At 43.8% G+C, this 14,139-nt stretch overlaps 1 protein-coding gene across 3 annotated transcripts in view; it reads right to left on the bottom strand.

The window, feature by feature from the left end:
- Positions 1-8,732, bottom strand: part of CARMIL1 (capping protein regulator and myosin 1 linker 1) — a 254,930-nt gene extending 246,198 nt beyond the window's left edge. For 2 of the 3 annotated variants that reach the window (XM_026660589.2, XM_026660596.2), the window contains exon 1: positions 6,942-7,272. In XM_026660589.2, coding sequence (XP_026516374.1) covers positions 6,942-6,981 — 40 coding nt within the window. In that variant the 5' untranslated portion in view covers positions 6,982-7,272. Of the gene's footprint in view, positions 1-6,941; positions 7,273-8,690 lie in introns of those variants that run through there. The other variant, XM_026660601.2, reaches the window with a different exon arrangement.
- Positions 8,733-14,139: the final 5,407 nt, after the last annotated feature.

Below are 14,139 nucleotides of genomic sequence, written 5' to 3'. Positions count from 1 at the left end.
GTTATACTGGCATTAGAAAAGGTTCAGAGAAGGGCAACTAAAATGATTAGGGGGTTGGAACGGGTCCCATATGAGGAGAGATTAAAGAGGCTAGGACTTGTCATCTTGGAAAACAGGAGACTAAGGGAGGATATGATAGAGGTATATTAAATCATGAGTGGTATGGAGAAAGTGAATAAGGAAAAGTTATTTACTTGTCCCTATAATATAAGAACTAGGGGCCACCAAATGAAATTAATGGGCAGCAGGTTTAAAACAAATAAAAGGAAGTTCTTCTTCACACAGCGCACAGTAAACCTATGGAACTCCTTTCCTGAGGAGGTTGTAAAAGCTAGGACTATAACAGGGTTTAAAGGAGAACTAGATAAATTCATGGAGGTTAAATCCAGAATGGCTATTAGCCAGGATGGGTAAGGAATGGTGTCCCTAGCCTCTGTTTGTCAGAGGGTGGAGATGGATGGCAGGAGAGAGATCACTTGATCATTGCGGGATAGCTCAGTGGTTTGAGCATTGGCCTGCTAACCCCAGGGTTGTGAGTTCAATCCTTGAGGGGGCCATTTAGGGATCTGGGGCAAAAATCTGTCTGGGGATTGGTCCTGCTTTGAGCAGGGGATTGGACTAGATGACCTCCTGAGGTCCCTTCCAACCCTGATATTCTATGAATTGCCTGTTAGATTCACTCCCTCTGAGGCACCTGGCATTGGCCACTGTCAGTAGACAGGATACTGGGCTGGATGGACCTTTGGTCTGACCCAGTATGGCCAGTCTTATGTTTCATTCACTTTAAATCTTAACATAAGTAAGGGTAAAGGAGTGGTGTTAGAAGCCAAAACATAGGCTTCCCAACTAGGCTCTAACTCAATCAGTTTAAACACACGTTAAAGGCATTGTCCCCTGTCTGCACTACATTTTTCAAGTATTAGTTAGAATCTAACAACACACCTTTCATACTTGCCTAGACAAAGCCAGATTTCTGCAAGCAGGAAGCAGTAGTATGATAATGAGTCAGAAACAGAACTTGTCAGGAATTTTCTGCTGGAATGATTTTCTGATGGGAAATGCCATTTCCAGACAATCTAAATTTTTTTGAGAGAATATTTCAATTTTCCATCAGAAAATCCTAACTGAGAGCTCCTAGGCTCCCCATGTGGCTGGCCAGGCAGCCTGCCCCCAAGCTGGCTGATTGACAGGTTACTAGGATCCCTGGATCTGTGGCAGTCCACCTGGTAGACTCCCAGGGGCTAGGACTTCCTGACTGGCTTGCTCGCTCACTCCCTGGGGAGTTGGGCAAGCCCAGGGAGAAAGCTGAAAAATGTCATTTCAGTTCTCCTGAAAAAAGGAATTAGAGACTTTCTCTCCCATGAAACATTTCAAATTTTTGTCTTCCTTCTCGACTACTCTTGAATTCTCATGTTTGAGCAAAAAATATAGTTGTTACTCTATGGTACTATCATTTTAGATGCAGTTGTGATAAAATAGCTGAAATAGGCAGATCTTCCTTTTACAATTTCACCTTTAAAGTAATACTGAGTGTCAGTGAATGCAATGAGTAATACTAAATGAGCAGTATGGTAATTATAATTAAATAACTGCTCTGATTTATTTTGTTTAGGAGAATCCATCCTCAACATACAGGATTCTGAAGACTATCCACCTTCAAGATCATCATCATTTTCTATAGTTTCAGAGTTATCTGCCAATGACAGTGTTTCAGTCACATCATGTATATCACATAGCCACAGTATATCACCCGTAGCAAAAAGAAAAAAAACTCCATCATCCAGAAACAACCATAGATAAGTTTGTGATAAGAACCAGCAGATTACAAAAAGAGGCAATTGATAAAAAAAATTGCCCGTTTTGTTCATGCAACAAACTCTCCTTTTCCTATGATTGAGAACCCACACTTCATTAACATGGTTCAGACATTAAGATCAGGATACAGTCCACCCAACAGAGCATATGTCGCAGGCAAATTGCTGGATAAAGTGTATGAAAGAGAAATTGAGCAGCGTGCAAAAGGTCTAGAGGGTAAAATTGTTAACGTGAGTCTTGATGGGTGGAGCAATGTCCACAATGATCCTGTTGTATGTGCTTGTGTGACAACAGAAGAAGGGAAATGTCTTCCTTACAGAAACAATTGATACATCAGGAAATGCACACACAGCAGAATACTTACAAGTAGCAGCAGTAAAAGCTATAACAAACTGTGAAAAAAAATTCAAATGTCGAGTACGCAGCTTGGTCACAGACAATGCTGCAAATGTATCCAAGATGAGAAGAAATTATTTAGAAGAGAGTGAAGAGAGTCCCAAGCTAATAACATATGGTTGCTGTGCTCATTTGATGCACCTGCTAGCCAAAGACTTCAGTGTTCCAGAAATAAAGGCTAATGTTGGTGAAATTGCAAAATACTTTCATAACAACCACTTTGCAGCAGCTGCTCTGAAAAGAGTGGGAGGAACCAAGCAAACTCTCCCACAAGACATGCGCTGGAACTCCGTAGTGGACTGTTTTGAGCACTATATCAAGAACTGGCCTAATCTGATGACAGTTTGTGAACAAAATCGTGAAAAAATAGATGGCACTGTCACAGCCAAAGAGAAATGTTGAACACATGCTGAGTACCCTGAAGCCTATTTCTGTAGCCTTGAACAAAATGCAGGGAAATAGCTGTTTTATTGCTGACGCTGTTGAAATTTGGAAGGAACTGAGTGAGATTTTAAGAAGAGAAATATGCAATGATAGAGTTAAATTACAAGCATTAAAAAAACGAATGGGACAAGCACTATCTCCCGCTCATTTTCTTGCAAATAGTCTCAATACTCGGTACCTGGGTCAAACTTTAACTGCTGAAGAAGAGGAGTTGGCTATGACAAGCAATCATTCCTCCATAATGCCAACTATAATAAACTTCATAGCTAAGAGTGAACCATTCAAGAAATACATGTTTGCTGATGATGTTTTAAAGAAAGTCACACCAGTGAACTGGTGGAAGTCACTTAAGTACTTGGATTCAGAGACTGTTCAAGTGAATCTCACTTTTAACAGAAGTAGCTTCTTCTGCCGGTGTAGAAAGACTATTTTCTTCCTTTGGACTAATTCATTCCAAATTGAGAAATCGTTTGGGGCCTGAAAAAGCAGGAAAACTTGTTTTTCTTTTCCAGATTATGAACAAACAGGAAAATGAAGGTGAAGGTGACTGAGTTAGCCGCAGAAGCCAATATTTTAAGTTTCTCATGTTTATCTGGCTGACATAGTCGGTTAAATTTTTGATTTTTTTTTTTTAAATATTTCATTTAACTATTTTAGTTAAAAACAATTTTAACAAAAACAAACCCAATTTTAAAAAACTTGAACGTTTAATTAAATTCAACATTTCATATGCTTGTTTTGTTAAAATATTATATGCTGTTGAAGAAAAAAAAATCCAGAATACATAACATTGTTGTTTTAGTTAAATAAAACAATTTAAATGTCTGTCTGGTGATGTTCTCCTCCTAATACAGCATGGCAAGAAAATCCTCCAGATATTAATGATTAACCTGTTGAATTGGAGATATTTATGAAGTCATTGGGAGCTGAACTATCTGCTTCAATTACCTTTGGTAAATTAAATAACCAAACAATCATTCATTTTCTGATATAGCAGTAAAACTAATCTGAAAATTTTCAAAATAAATCACTTTAAAAATGTATAGTGTGTACCTTCTAAAAATTAAACCTATATTTATCTCTGGGTTGTGAAGAATATGTATTAAGGTTATAACAACAAACAAGAATGCACTTTTATGTAGAAATCCATGATTAAATCAAGTCTTCCTGACTAGTGATTTAAATCATGATTTATATCATTTTGATTTAAATCAAATCCACTCTGCCAATTTGGGATGAACATTTTTTCAAAACACGTGACTTTTTTTCAGGAGGGGAATTCTGTTTTCCAGACAGCGGTAGTCAGAAACTCAGTCCCTCCAGGCCACATGGCTGCTGTGAGAGGAGTATTGGTGGTATCTCTACAAGTTTACCCAGCCTCACCCCAGCCTTATCTTTTGATTCCTCCTCCCCAGTTAATAGCTCCAAATGCTTCTGCCACTGTTCACAGCTTTCTCAAGCAGCAGCAGACTGAAGTTGACTTGATTCTTGTCTGTTTCACACAGGGTTTTAAAGAGCAACAGTGAAACTGATTTACAAACTTGTCCATTTTACAGGCTGTTGACTGGGAAAGCTATAAAGGACCATCAGAGGCACTGGAGTAGAGACTCAGGAAAAATTCACAGCACCAATTCACACTAAGGTTATCTTTGTAACTAAGAGCTAGAAACTTGTTTCAAATACAACATTTTACAGAATTCCCCACATAAAGAAAGTTTCCTACTCACCACTAGCAAGTGCATTTTTCAAGTCATTTTACAGACCAGAAATCTGTGGCAACAGGAAGCTAAGGCCCACATTTTCAAGTACTCACTTATTTTCATTGTCTCCATTTCTGGGTGCCCAACCTGAGACACAAGTACCTCTTAAACCAGGCTGCAAGTGTTTCAAAATTAGCACAGACACTTTTGAATATTGTGTCCCAAGTGACCTGCTGAAGGTCACATAGGACGCATGTGGCAGAACTGGGACTAGAATTCAAGCTTCCAGATTCCCAGTTTAGCCATTGTGTTTTACCCATTAAGTTTTGCTCTGTGTCCTTTTCACAGAGCTCTCAGATCACTAGGGAATCCTGATGGTCTAGCAAGAAAATTAATTTTTCCTCCTTATGAAATACTCCACTATGACCAGAGCGTTCTCTTCATCATAAATTACGTAAGCAAACAAAAATACGAATTAGACACAGGCACTAAGGCCCCCAATACTATATGCTGATCTGTGTGAACAGAACCCTGGACCCATGCAGAGCCCCATTGCAGTATATTTGGTTCTCAGTGAGAGGGTGGCAAGCAGGCCAGTTGCCCAGGGCCTCACACCACAGGGGGCTCTGCAAGGGTAAGTTACATGCTTCAGCCCTGGGTGATGGGGCTCGGGCTTCAGCTCTGCAGATAAGGATCACAAGTGAAAAACAGGAAGACAAATCAGCCTCCTGAAAGTGGTACAGTAGTCTGGAAACTACCTGAAAGCGGTACAGTAGTCTTGAGAACCACTGGCATACACTGTGTCAAGGTTGCTATATATAAACGGCAAGCCTTGAAAGGAGTAGCCTGTAGATTCAGCATGGAAAGCAAGTGATTAAAGGACTGTTGTTTTTATTTAACTTGCAATAGCAAGTCTGCCTATGTAGATAAGCTTGCAAGATCAGAGCAAAATTCTGAAATCTGACTCAGGTTAGTAACAGATGTTGGTACTTTATGGTACAATCTAATGTCTTATTTGTGGAAGTGGTGTCATAATGACTCAGCTTTGCTCCATGGGTCTCTTAGCATAGGTGACACACCTTAACCCATCACGTATTAATTTATAGTGGAAATCCATTTACAACATTAAACACATGCTAGCTGCTCAATAGTTAAATACATTTGGCTGTTTTAAAGGCAGACCAAAAAAAAGCTGATGGTTCAAAATGTTCTCAGTCTACACCTAGCCCCACCACTTACTATACTTATAATTCATGGCGTAGAAGCTCCCAAGTAGCTTTAGCACCACTTGTGATGAGTTGTGATTTGTGGCGAGTAAAAAACATTAAATACTCTTTTTCTTTGTACACTACCTTATGCATTGCATTCCCAGAGAACTGAATTACAAAAAGATATATACGCTGGAATAAAATGAAGTGTGTGCTCTAAGATGTCAAAAGCTAAGAAAATGTCAAAGTTAAGGCTCTCTGAAATATCCTCCCTCACTCATACCTCTATGCACAGGTATTTCAAAGGGCTCCAAACAATTGCATATGGCACCGTAACTATGCATAAGGGAGAAGGAGATGGAGAGGTTAAGAGTAGTTTTAAACTATAAATTTTCTTGCTCTTGCAAGTTAAATAAAAACAACAGACCTTTAACCACTTGCTTTCCATGCTGAATCTATAGGCTACTCCTTTCAAGGATTGCCGTTTATATATAGCAACCTTGACACAGTGTATGCCACTGGTTCTCAAGACTACTGTACCGCTTTCAGGTAGTTTCCAGACTACTGTACCACTTTCAGGAGGCTGATTTGTCTTCCTGTTTTTCACTTGTGAGCCTTGTCTGAAGCCTATGCCCTGCGTAGCAGGGCTGAAGCCAGAGCCACATCACCTGGGGCTGAAGCATGTAACTTGCCCTTGCAGAGCCTCTCTCTGGTGTGGGGCCCTGGACAACTGGCTTGCTTGCCACCCCCTAACGCAACCCCTCTAAACCCATCCCGTGACCCCTCTGGGAGTCACAACCCCCAGGTTTAGAAACACTGATCCAGAGGAGTTGAGTACCCCCTGGAAGAGCTCGGTGTGCCCCGGTCGAGAACCACTGTTGTACGCTGTGCTGTCATGAAGGCCCATGTATGTCACTATACGTTTCCAGGGTGGGGACATGCACTGTCTACTTTTCAGCCACTGAAATGGTTAATGCGGTGTTTTCACTCCGGTTTTTGTTGGCTTACAGCTGCTGAACGCACGGGACCGGGCTGCTATTTCTAGGGCTTCAAAGGCTGTAATCCCCCCCGTAGCAAATCTCTCCAGCAGCAATGCCAAAACACAGGAGCCGCAGCATGGCTTTCCCTCGCTGACTTCCCCACCCTACCTTCGCCCTCGCGGCACCTTCCCCACCACGCCTCCCCACGGCACGGCCGGGGCGGGCAATGACCAGCGCCACCCGCCCGATGGCCTCAAAACTTCCCCACCTCCAGCAGGCTCAGACCCCAAACAGACCCCCCCGCCGCCGCCATGCCTTCCCCCCACCCTTACAAACAGACGTGCCCCCCCCCACCCCACCCCACCCCCACCCCCGGAGGGGATAAACGCGGGGCTCACCTAGCAGCTCCCGGGGCACCTCGGAGCTCTCGTCGCTCATCGTGGCCCGGGCGAGGGGCGGCGGCGCTGCGGCTGGCTGGCGAAACTACTTCGCTCCCTCTTCCCCGCGCCAGCAAAATGGGGGCGAGAGCGGCTGGTTTGCGGGGGAAACAAGTGGCTGCGCTGGACGAGCTCAGTGGGTTATTGCTACATGGCTCCTCCTGGCTCCGGTGCCGGGGTCTTTCCAGGGGCTGGTCAGCCGGGAACGCCGGGCGGATACAGCGCTCAGCCCCGCGGCTCCTTCCTTCTTCGCTCCCCTGCAGTCCCCTCCTCCTGCCGCCCTCTGTTCCCGGCTCCCCGCTTCTCTCCCCGCCAGGCGGGCACCTACTGGCCCCGAGGTGCCAGCGGAAGGCGTGGGCGGAGGTGGAAATGCCTCGCTCCCGGCCAGTCCCGCACGGCTCGCAGCGCAGCGCAGCGCAGCCCAGCCCCGGGGAGGGCTCTACGCAGCCCCAGCCAGAGCCGCTCGCCTCACCTCGCGAGAGCGATCAGCGGCCGGGAAGCTCCCGCACTGCCACCCGCGAGGTGCCGGGGGAGAGGGAGCCACACGCGCACGCCTGCCAGCCGCCAAGAGCATCTCCTTCAGGGAGACATGTTGGCAGCCCTGCCCGCCGCAGGGAGAGTTTCTCTGCACACACCATGCGCAGAGGGAGAGAGGACAGATTAGGGGCATTGAGCGGCCCCTCCTTGCTTTCGCTAGAGTCACATAACCTGCAGAGAGAGAGACCAAGGAGGCCATCTGCTGGTTGGGAATGGAGGAAGGCGTTTGGAGGGATTCCTGTTTCCCAGCCTCCTTCCTCTCTTCCAGAAAGCTGAAACAGGGGGCAGATGCGGGAAAGGGACCACCAGATGACACAATCACATGCCCTGCAGGGGTCCTAGACTGCCAGTCACTTGGGAGGCGGAAGACCACCTCACCAGAGATCTAATTGTGAAGCAGTTTGAATTTTGAAAGCCTGTCCCGCCTCTAAAAAATGATTTTGCAAAGGTGTGTTGCAATCAGACATTTCCCATATTGCTCATACACAGTGTCACACTCCTAGATGGATCATGTGGCTTGCATAGTTCTTTAATCAAATTTGGGTGCTTCTCACTCTAGTGACCAGTTTCCTGTCCTATGACTTTGGGCGAGTCACTCATGCCTCTCTTTCCTCCCCTCTTAGCCTTAATATATCTTGCCTATTTGGATCCTAAACTCTTTGGGGCCTGGGCTGGCTCTTACTATGTGTTTGTACAGCACCTAGTACAACAGGGTCACAGTCTAGGTTGGGTTCTCTACCATAACACATAATAAAAGTGATAATTTGGAGTAAATATACCCAAATAAATAAATTAGTGGAGATATCCTTTCTCCTAGAACTGGAAGGGACCTTGAAAGCTCATTGAGTCCAGCCCCCTGCCTTCAGTAGCAGGACCAAGAACTGATTTTGCCCCAGATCCCTAAGTGGCCCCCTCAAGGTTTGAACTCACAACCCTGGGTTTAGCAGGCCAATACTCAAACCACTGAGCTATCTCTCCCCCTTAAGCATAACCCACCATCATAACTTGCACCCTGGCACTGTCAGCCTCAGCAGAGAGGCCCCAAAACTGAATGTATAAGGAGACTGAACCCTCCCCACTAGTGCTGGTATCTCCCTGTCGGAACACAGGCCTAACGTGGGACAACTAGCTCCATTGCTGTCCTTGCTGCATCTGATTGTGGATCAAACTCACCAGTTAGCTGGGCTGTCAAGTCAGGACCTTTCAGGATATCACCTTTTGCTTCATTCACATAAACAAAATTAAAAGATTTTGTATTAATTACACTTTTGTATTAATGACACTTTTTCATATTCAGTAATCACAATTTGACCTTATTTGCACTAGCAGTTTTCTTAACCATTAACACCAATGGGAAACATTGCAATAATGCTAGCACCAGAAGTGTAATACTGGCTTAGACCGGGTGCACGCATTTTTACTACTGTATCATCTAATCCTGATCCCAGTCCTGCAACTGATTCCACATGGGAGAACCCATTTGCGCAAATGAAGTCAGTGAAGTTCTGTGTGGGAGCAGGAATCTGCTCATGCAGACCCAGTTGCAGGATGGACCTCTGATAGAAGTATTTACCCATGAGTAAAAAGAGTAATGAAATTGCTTTTGCTCATGTACTCTCTGGATTTGTATTCCAGGAACTTTGCTTTTGTTTGTTTCTTTAAGGTTTATATGATAGAGTGACTGTGATCATGAAGTCAGTTTTTCTTGTCTGCTGCCTGGGAAAGTGATTGCCAAACCTGGATCAGTTTAAACCTTTAAATGAATTGGATAACCTTTGATCCAAAGTTCATCTATCTCTTTCTCATTCCCATACCTTATCTCTCTAGGGAAGGTCAGTTGGTTTTGCACCTGTTCTAAAGATAAAGAAGGGATGTCATTATGGTGGGTTGTTTCCCAGTCTCAGAGAGAAGAAGGAAAAGCAAAAGTTTTCCAGTTTGTAGTAGACAGAAAGGAACCAAACATCCCTCCTTTCCTAGTACTAAATAGATAACATCTTAAGATATTTTTCTCATTACACATTTATGTTGAGAATTTTGTGAGTGCATACCAATCAAATTACAAAAATATAGCCCTTGAATAACCTAATTATACATATAATTGTGTATACATATGAAAACAAGGACAGAAGATTATATGGGGTGGGAGGGAGGAGGTAAAACAGCAATGGGAATACTGTAACACTTTTAGAGTAGCTTCTAGTGGAAGCCTGTAATTTCATTGAAAGGATCATTTTCACTGCAGCAGGATCCTGATTGGCTGTCCCACATCCTGAAGGGGTGGATTAATACATAAAGCTCATGTTTCAAACACTCTGAAAGTAAGTGACAGGTTTTGGAGATCAAAGTTATTTATGTCTAATGAGGAAAACTGAAATACATTTCACAAGAGCAACAGCAGCATAACTCCAAGAAGCTTATGTTTAACAATAAAACACAGCAAATAAGGATTACTGCATGCCTTGGTCTTTAGGAGAAACAGAACTTGCTATTTGAAATAGTGAGTATTGGTTAATCTGTGACCACACATTTCCTCACCCCTACAACACCCACCAGTTATCCAAATAATTTTTGAGGTAGCCATACTACAAAACAAATATGCTCATTAGCATAATGGATGAAATTAGCTATATGTATCTCTCAGAAAAATAGCCAATGCAAATCTGTAAAGTACAAGAAAAAGTAAACTAGAAGGACATCTACCAATAGCAAATGAGGAAAACATCTGAAGAAAATATAAAGCAAATAAATTTCATTTATCATCCTCCACCTCCTCCCCTAGCATCATATACCCCACTCATTCCAATTTTATTTATTAGATATGCATTTTGTATAGTTTCTGAATAATATATTTAGATCTATTGCACCCCATGCATGTTAGAGTGAGCGTGCATATGCAGCACCAGGGTACACAGGCACCATTAGGCAGAAGAATGAAAAAGAATTCATAGTTTCAGACATTTTAAAGCCAGAAGGGATCATTAGATCATCTAGTCTGACCCCCTATGTTATATAGGCCACATAATTTCACCCATTTACTGCAATAGATCTAAATATATTATGGGAAATAGTGACCATAATACAATAGCATTCAACATCCCTGTGGTGGGAAGAACATCTCAACAGCCCAACACTGTGGCATTTAATTTCAAAAGGGGGAACTATGCAAAAATGAGGGGGTTAGTTAAACAGAAGTTAAAAAGTACAGTGACTAAAGTGAAATCCCTGCAAGCTGCGTGGGCGCTTTTTAAAGACACCATAATAGAGGCCCAACTTCAATGTATACCCCAAATTAAGAAACACAGTAAAAGAACTAAAAAAGAGTCACCGTGGCTTAACAACCATGTAAAAGAAGCAGTGAGAGATAAAAAGACTCCTTTAAAAAGTGGAAGTCAAATACTAGTGAGGCAAATAGAAAGGAGCATAAACACTGCCAAATTAAGTGCAAGAATGTAATAAGAAAAGCCAAAAAGGAGTTTGAAGAACGGCTAGCCAAAAACTCCAAAGGTAATAACAAAATGTTTTTTAAGTACATCAGAAGCAGGAAGCCTGCTAAACAACCAGTGGGGCCCCTTGATGATCGAGATACAAAAGGAGCGCTTAAAGACGATAAAGTCATTGCGGAGAAACTAAATGGATTCTTTGCTTCAGTCTTCACGGCTGAGGATGTTAGGGAGATTCCCAAACCTGAGCTGGCTTTTGTAGGTGACAAATCTGAGGAACTGTCACAGATTGAAGTGTCACGAGAGGAGGTTTTGGAATTAATTGATAAACTTAATATTAACAAGTCACTGGGACCAGATGGCATTCACCCAAGAGTTCTGAAAGAACTCAAATGTGAAGTTGCGGAACTGTTAACTAAGGTTTGTAACATGTCCTTTAAATTAGCTTCTGTACCCAATGACTGGAAGTTAGCTAATGTAACGCCAATATTTAAAAACGGCTCTAGAGGTGATCCCGGCAATTACAGACCGGTAAGTCTAACGTCTGTACCAGGCAAATTAGTCGAAACAATAGTTAAGAATAAAATTGTCCGACACATAGAAAAACATAAACTGTTGAGCAATAGTCAACATGGTTTCTGTAAAGGGAAATCGTGTCTTACTAATCTATTAGAATTCTTTGAAGGGGTCAACAAACATGTGGACAAGGGGGATCCAGTGGACATAGTGTACTTAGATTTCCAGAAAGCCTTTGACAAGGTCCCTCACCAAAGGCTCTTATGTAAATTAAGCTGCCATGGGATAAAAGGGAAGGTTCTTTCATGGATTGAGAACTGGTTAAAAGATAGGGAACAAAGGGTAGGAATTAATGGTAAATTCTCAGAATGGAGAGGGGTAACTAGTGGTGTTCCCCAAGGGTCAGTCCTCGGACCGATCCTATTCAACTTATTCATAAATGATCTGGAGAAAGGGGTAAACAGTGAGGTGGCAAAGTTTGCAGATGATACTAAACTGCTAAAGATAGTTAAGACCAAAGCAGACTGTGAAGAACTTCAAAAAGATCTCACAAAACTAAGTGATTGGGCAACAAAATGGCAAATGAAATTTAATGTGGATAAATGTAAAGTAATGCACATTGGAAAAAATAACTCCAACTATACATACAATATGATGGGGGCTAATTTAGCTACAACAAGTCAGGAAAAAGATCTTGGAGTCATCGTGGATAGTTCTCTGAAAATGTCCACCCAGTGTGCAGAGGCGGTCAAAAAAGCAAACAGGATGTTAGGAATCATTAAAAAGGGGATAGAGAATAAGACTGAGAATGTATTATTGCCCTTATATAAATCGATGGTACGCCCACATCTCGAATACTGCGTACAGATGTGGTCTCCTCATCTCAAAAAAGATATACTGGCACTAGAAAAGGTTCAGAAAAGGGCAACTAAAACAATTAAGGGTTTGGAACGGGTCCCATATGAGGAGAGATTAAAGAGGCAAGGACTCTTCAGCTTGGAAAAGAGGAGACTAAGGGGGGATATGATAGAGGTATATAAAATCATGAGTGATGTGGAGAAAGTGGATAAGGAAAAGTTATTTACTTATTCCCATTATACAAGAACTAGGGGTCATCAAATGAAATTAATAGGCAGCAGGTTTAAAACAAATAAAAGGAAGTTCTTCTTCACGCAGCGCACAGTCAACTTGTGGAACTCCTTACCTGAGGAGGTTCTGAAGGCTAGGACTATAACAGAGTTTAAAAGAGACCTGGATAAATTCATGGTGGTTAAGTCCATTAATGGCTATTAGCCAGGACTGGTAAGGAATGGTGTCCCTAGCCTCTGTCTGTCAGAGGGTGGAGATGGATGGCAGGAGAGAGATCACTTGATCATTGCCTGTTAGGTTCACTCCCTCTGGGGCACCTGGCATTGGCCACTGTTGGTAGACAGGATACGGGGCTAGATGGACCTTTGGTCTGACCCAGTACGGCCTTTCTTATGTTCTTATGTTGTATTGAGCCTAATAACCTACATTTGACTAAAGCATATCTTTCAGAAGCAATAGTGCCTGTGTAACACAGACAGACGCTGGTCATCAAGAGGTGGGATTGAACCAGGGACCTCTGTGTATGAGCCTCTAATGCATGAGCTGAAAGCCACATGGCTCTTAGCTAAGGCTGTAGAGCAGACTCATTAATATCTCTCTCTCGCTCTCTGTCCATGGCTACACTGGAAACTTCAAAGTGCTGTCGCGGGAACGGTAATCCACCTCTACGAGGGGATTAGCTCCGAGCGCTGGGAGTTAGAGCACGATAAAATATAAGTGCAGACAAGCCCTTAGTCAGGGGTTCTCAAACTGGGGGTTGGGACCTCTCAGGGGGTTGCAAGCTGTAAGCCTCCATCCCAAACCCTGTTTTGCCGCCAGGATTTATAATGGTGTTAAATATATAAAAAAGTATTTTTAATTTATTAGGGTGGTCGCACTCAGAGGCTTGCTGTGTGAAAGGGGTCACCAGTACAAAAGTTTGAGAACCACTGCTCTAAGTGGTCTCAATGCCACTAGATGGGACAGGAACACCACACCCAGGAGGTGTGTGGGTTACACCTGCAGCCTTACACACATTATGCACGGGGCATACCACCGTCAGCCAGGCTGCTAGAAGCAGGGCGAGGCTGAGCAGCCCCTCAGGGGGAACCCTTGGTGCAGGAGCTGGCTTCAAGCAGGAGCGCCGCCAGCTTTTCTGCCGCCCTAGGCAGCGGAAGGTCCCGCCCCGAAATGCCGCCCCCCACAGAGGCAGCAGAAGGTCCCGCCGCCAAAATACCACCACGGTCGCCGCCCCCCAAATTGTAGCACCCTAAGCGACCGCCTAGGTCGCCTAATGGGTTGCGCCGGCCCTGGCTTCAAGGCAGCAGTGAGGAGGAGCAGCACTGGCCACCCCACTGGTCACTCAGGTTTGGCCCCACAGTCTGCCATGATGGAGGGACTATGGGGCCAAATCTGAGCAGCGCTGTAACCCCTGGGCACCATGTCGCAATGTCACTCACTCAGTTTTGGCTCTGCCAACTCACCCCACACACCCCTGCATCATGCCAGAGCCAGATGTGAGTGAGCAGTGGGGTGGCCAGTGCTGCTCCTCTCTGTTGCTGCTGTGGGGCTGGCTCTTGCACCAGAGATTCCCCTGG

The sequence above is a fragment of the Terrapene carolina genome, unplaced genomic scaffold, assembly GCF_002925995.2.
Source record: "Terrapene carolina triunguis isolate 2854851 unplaced genomic scaffold, T_m_triunguis-2.0 Scaffold58, whole genome shotgun sequence".
Lineage (NCBI taxonomy): Eukaryota > Metazoa > Chordata > Testudines > Emydidae > Terrapene > Terrapene triunguis.
Note: the sequence above shows the minus strand (reverse complement) of the source record. Positions and strands in the feature narration are given on the sequence as shown.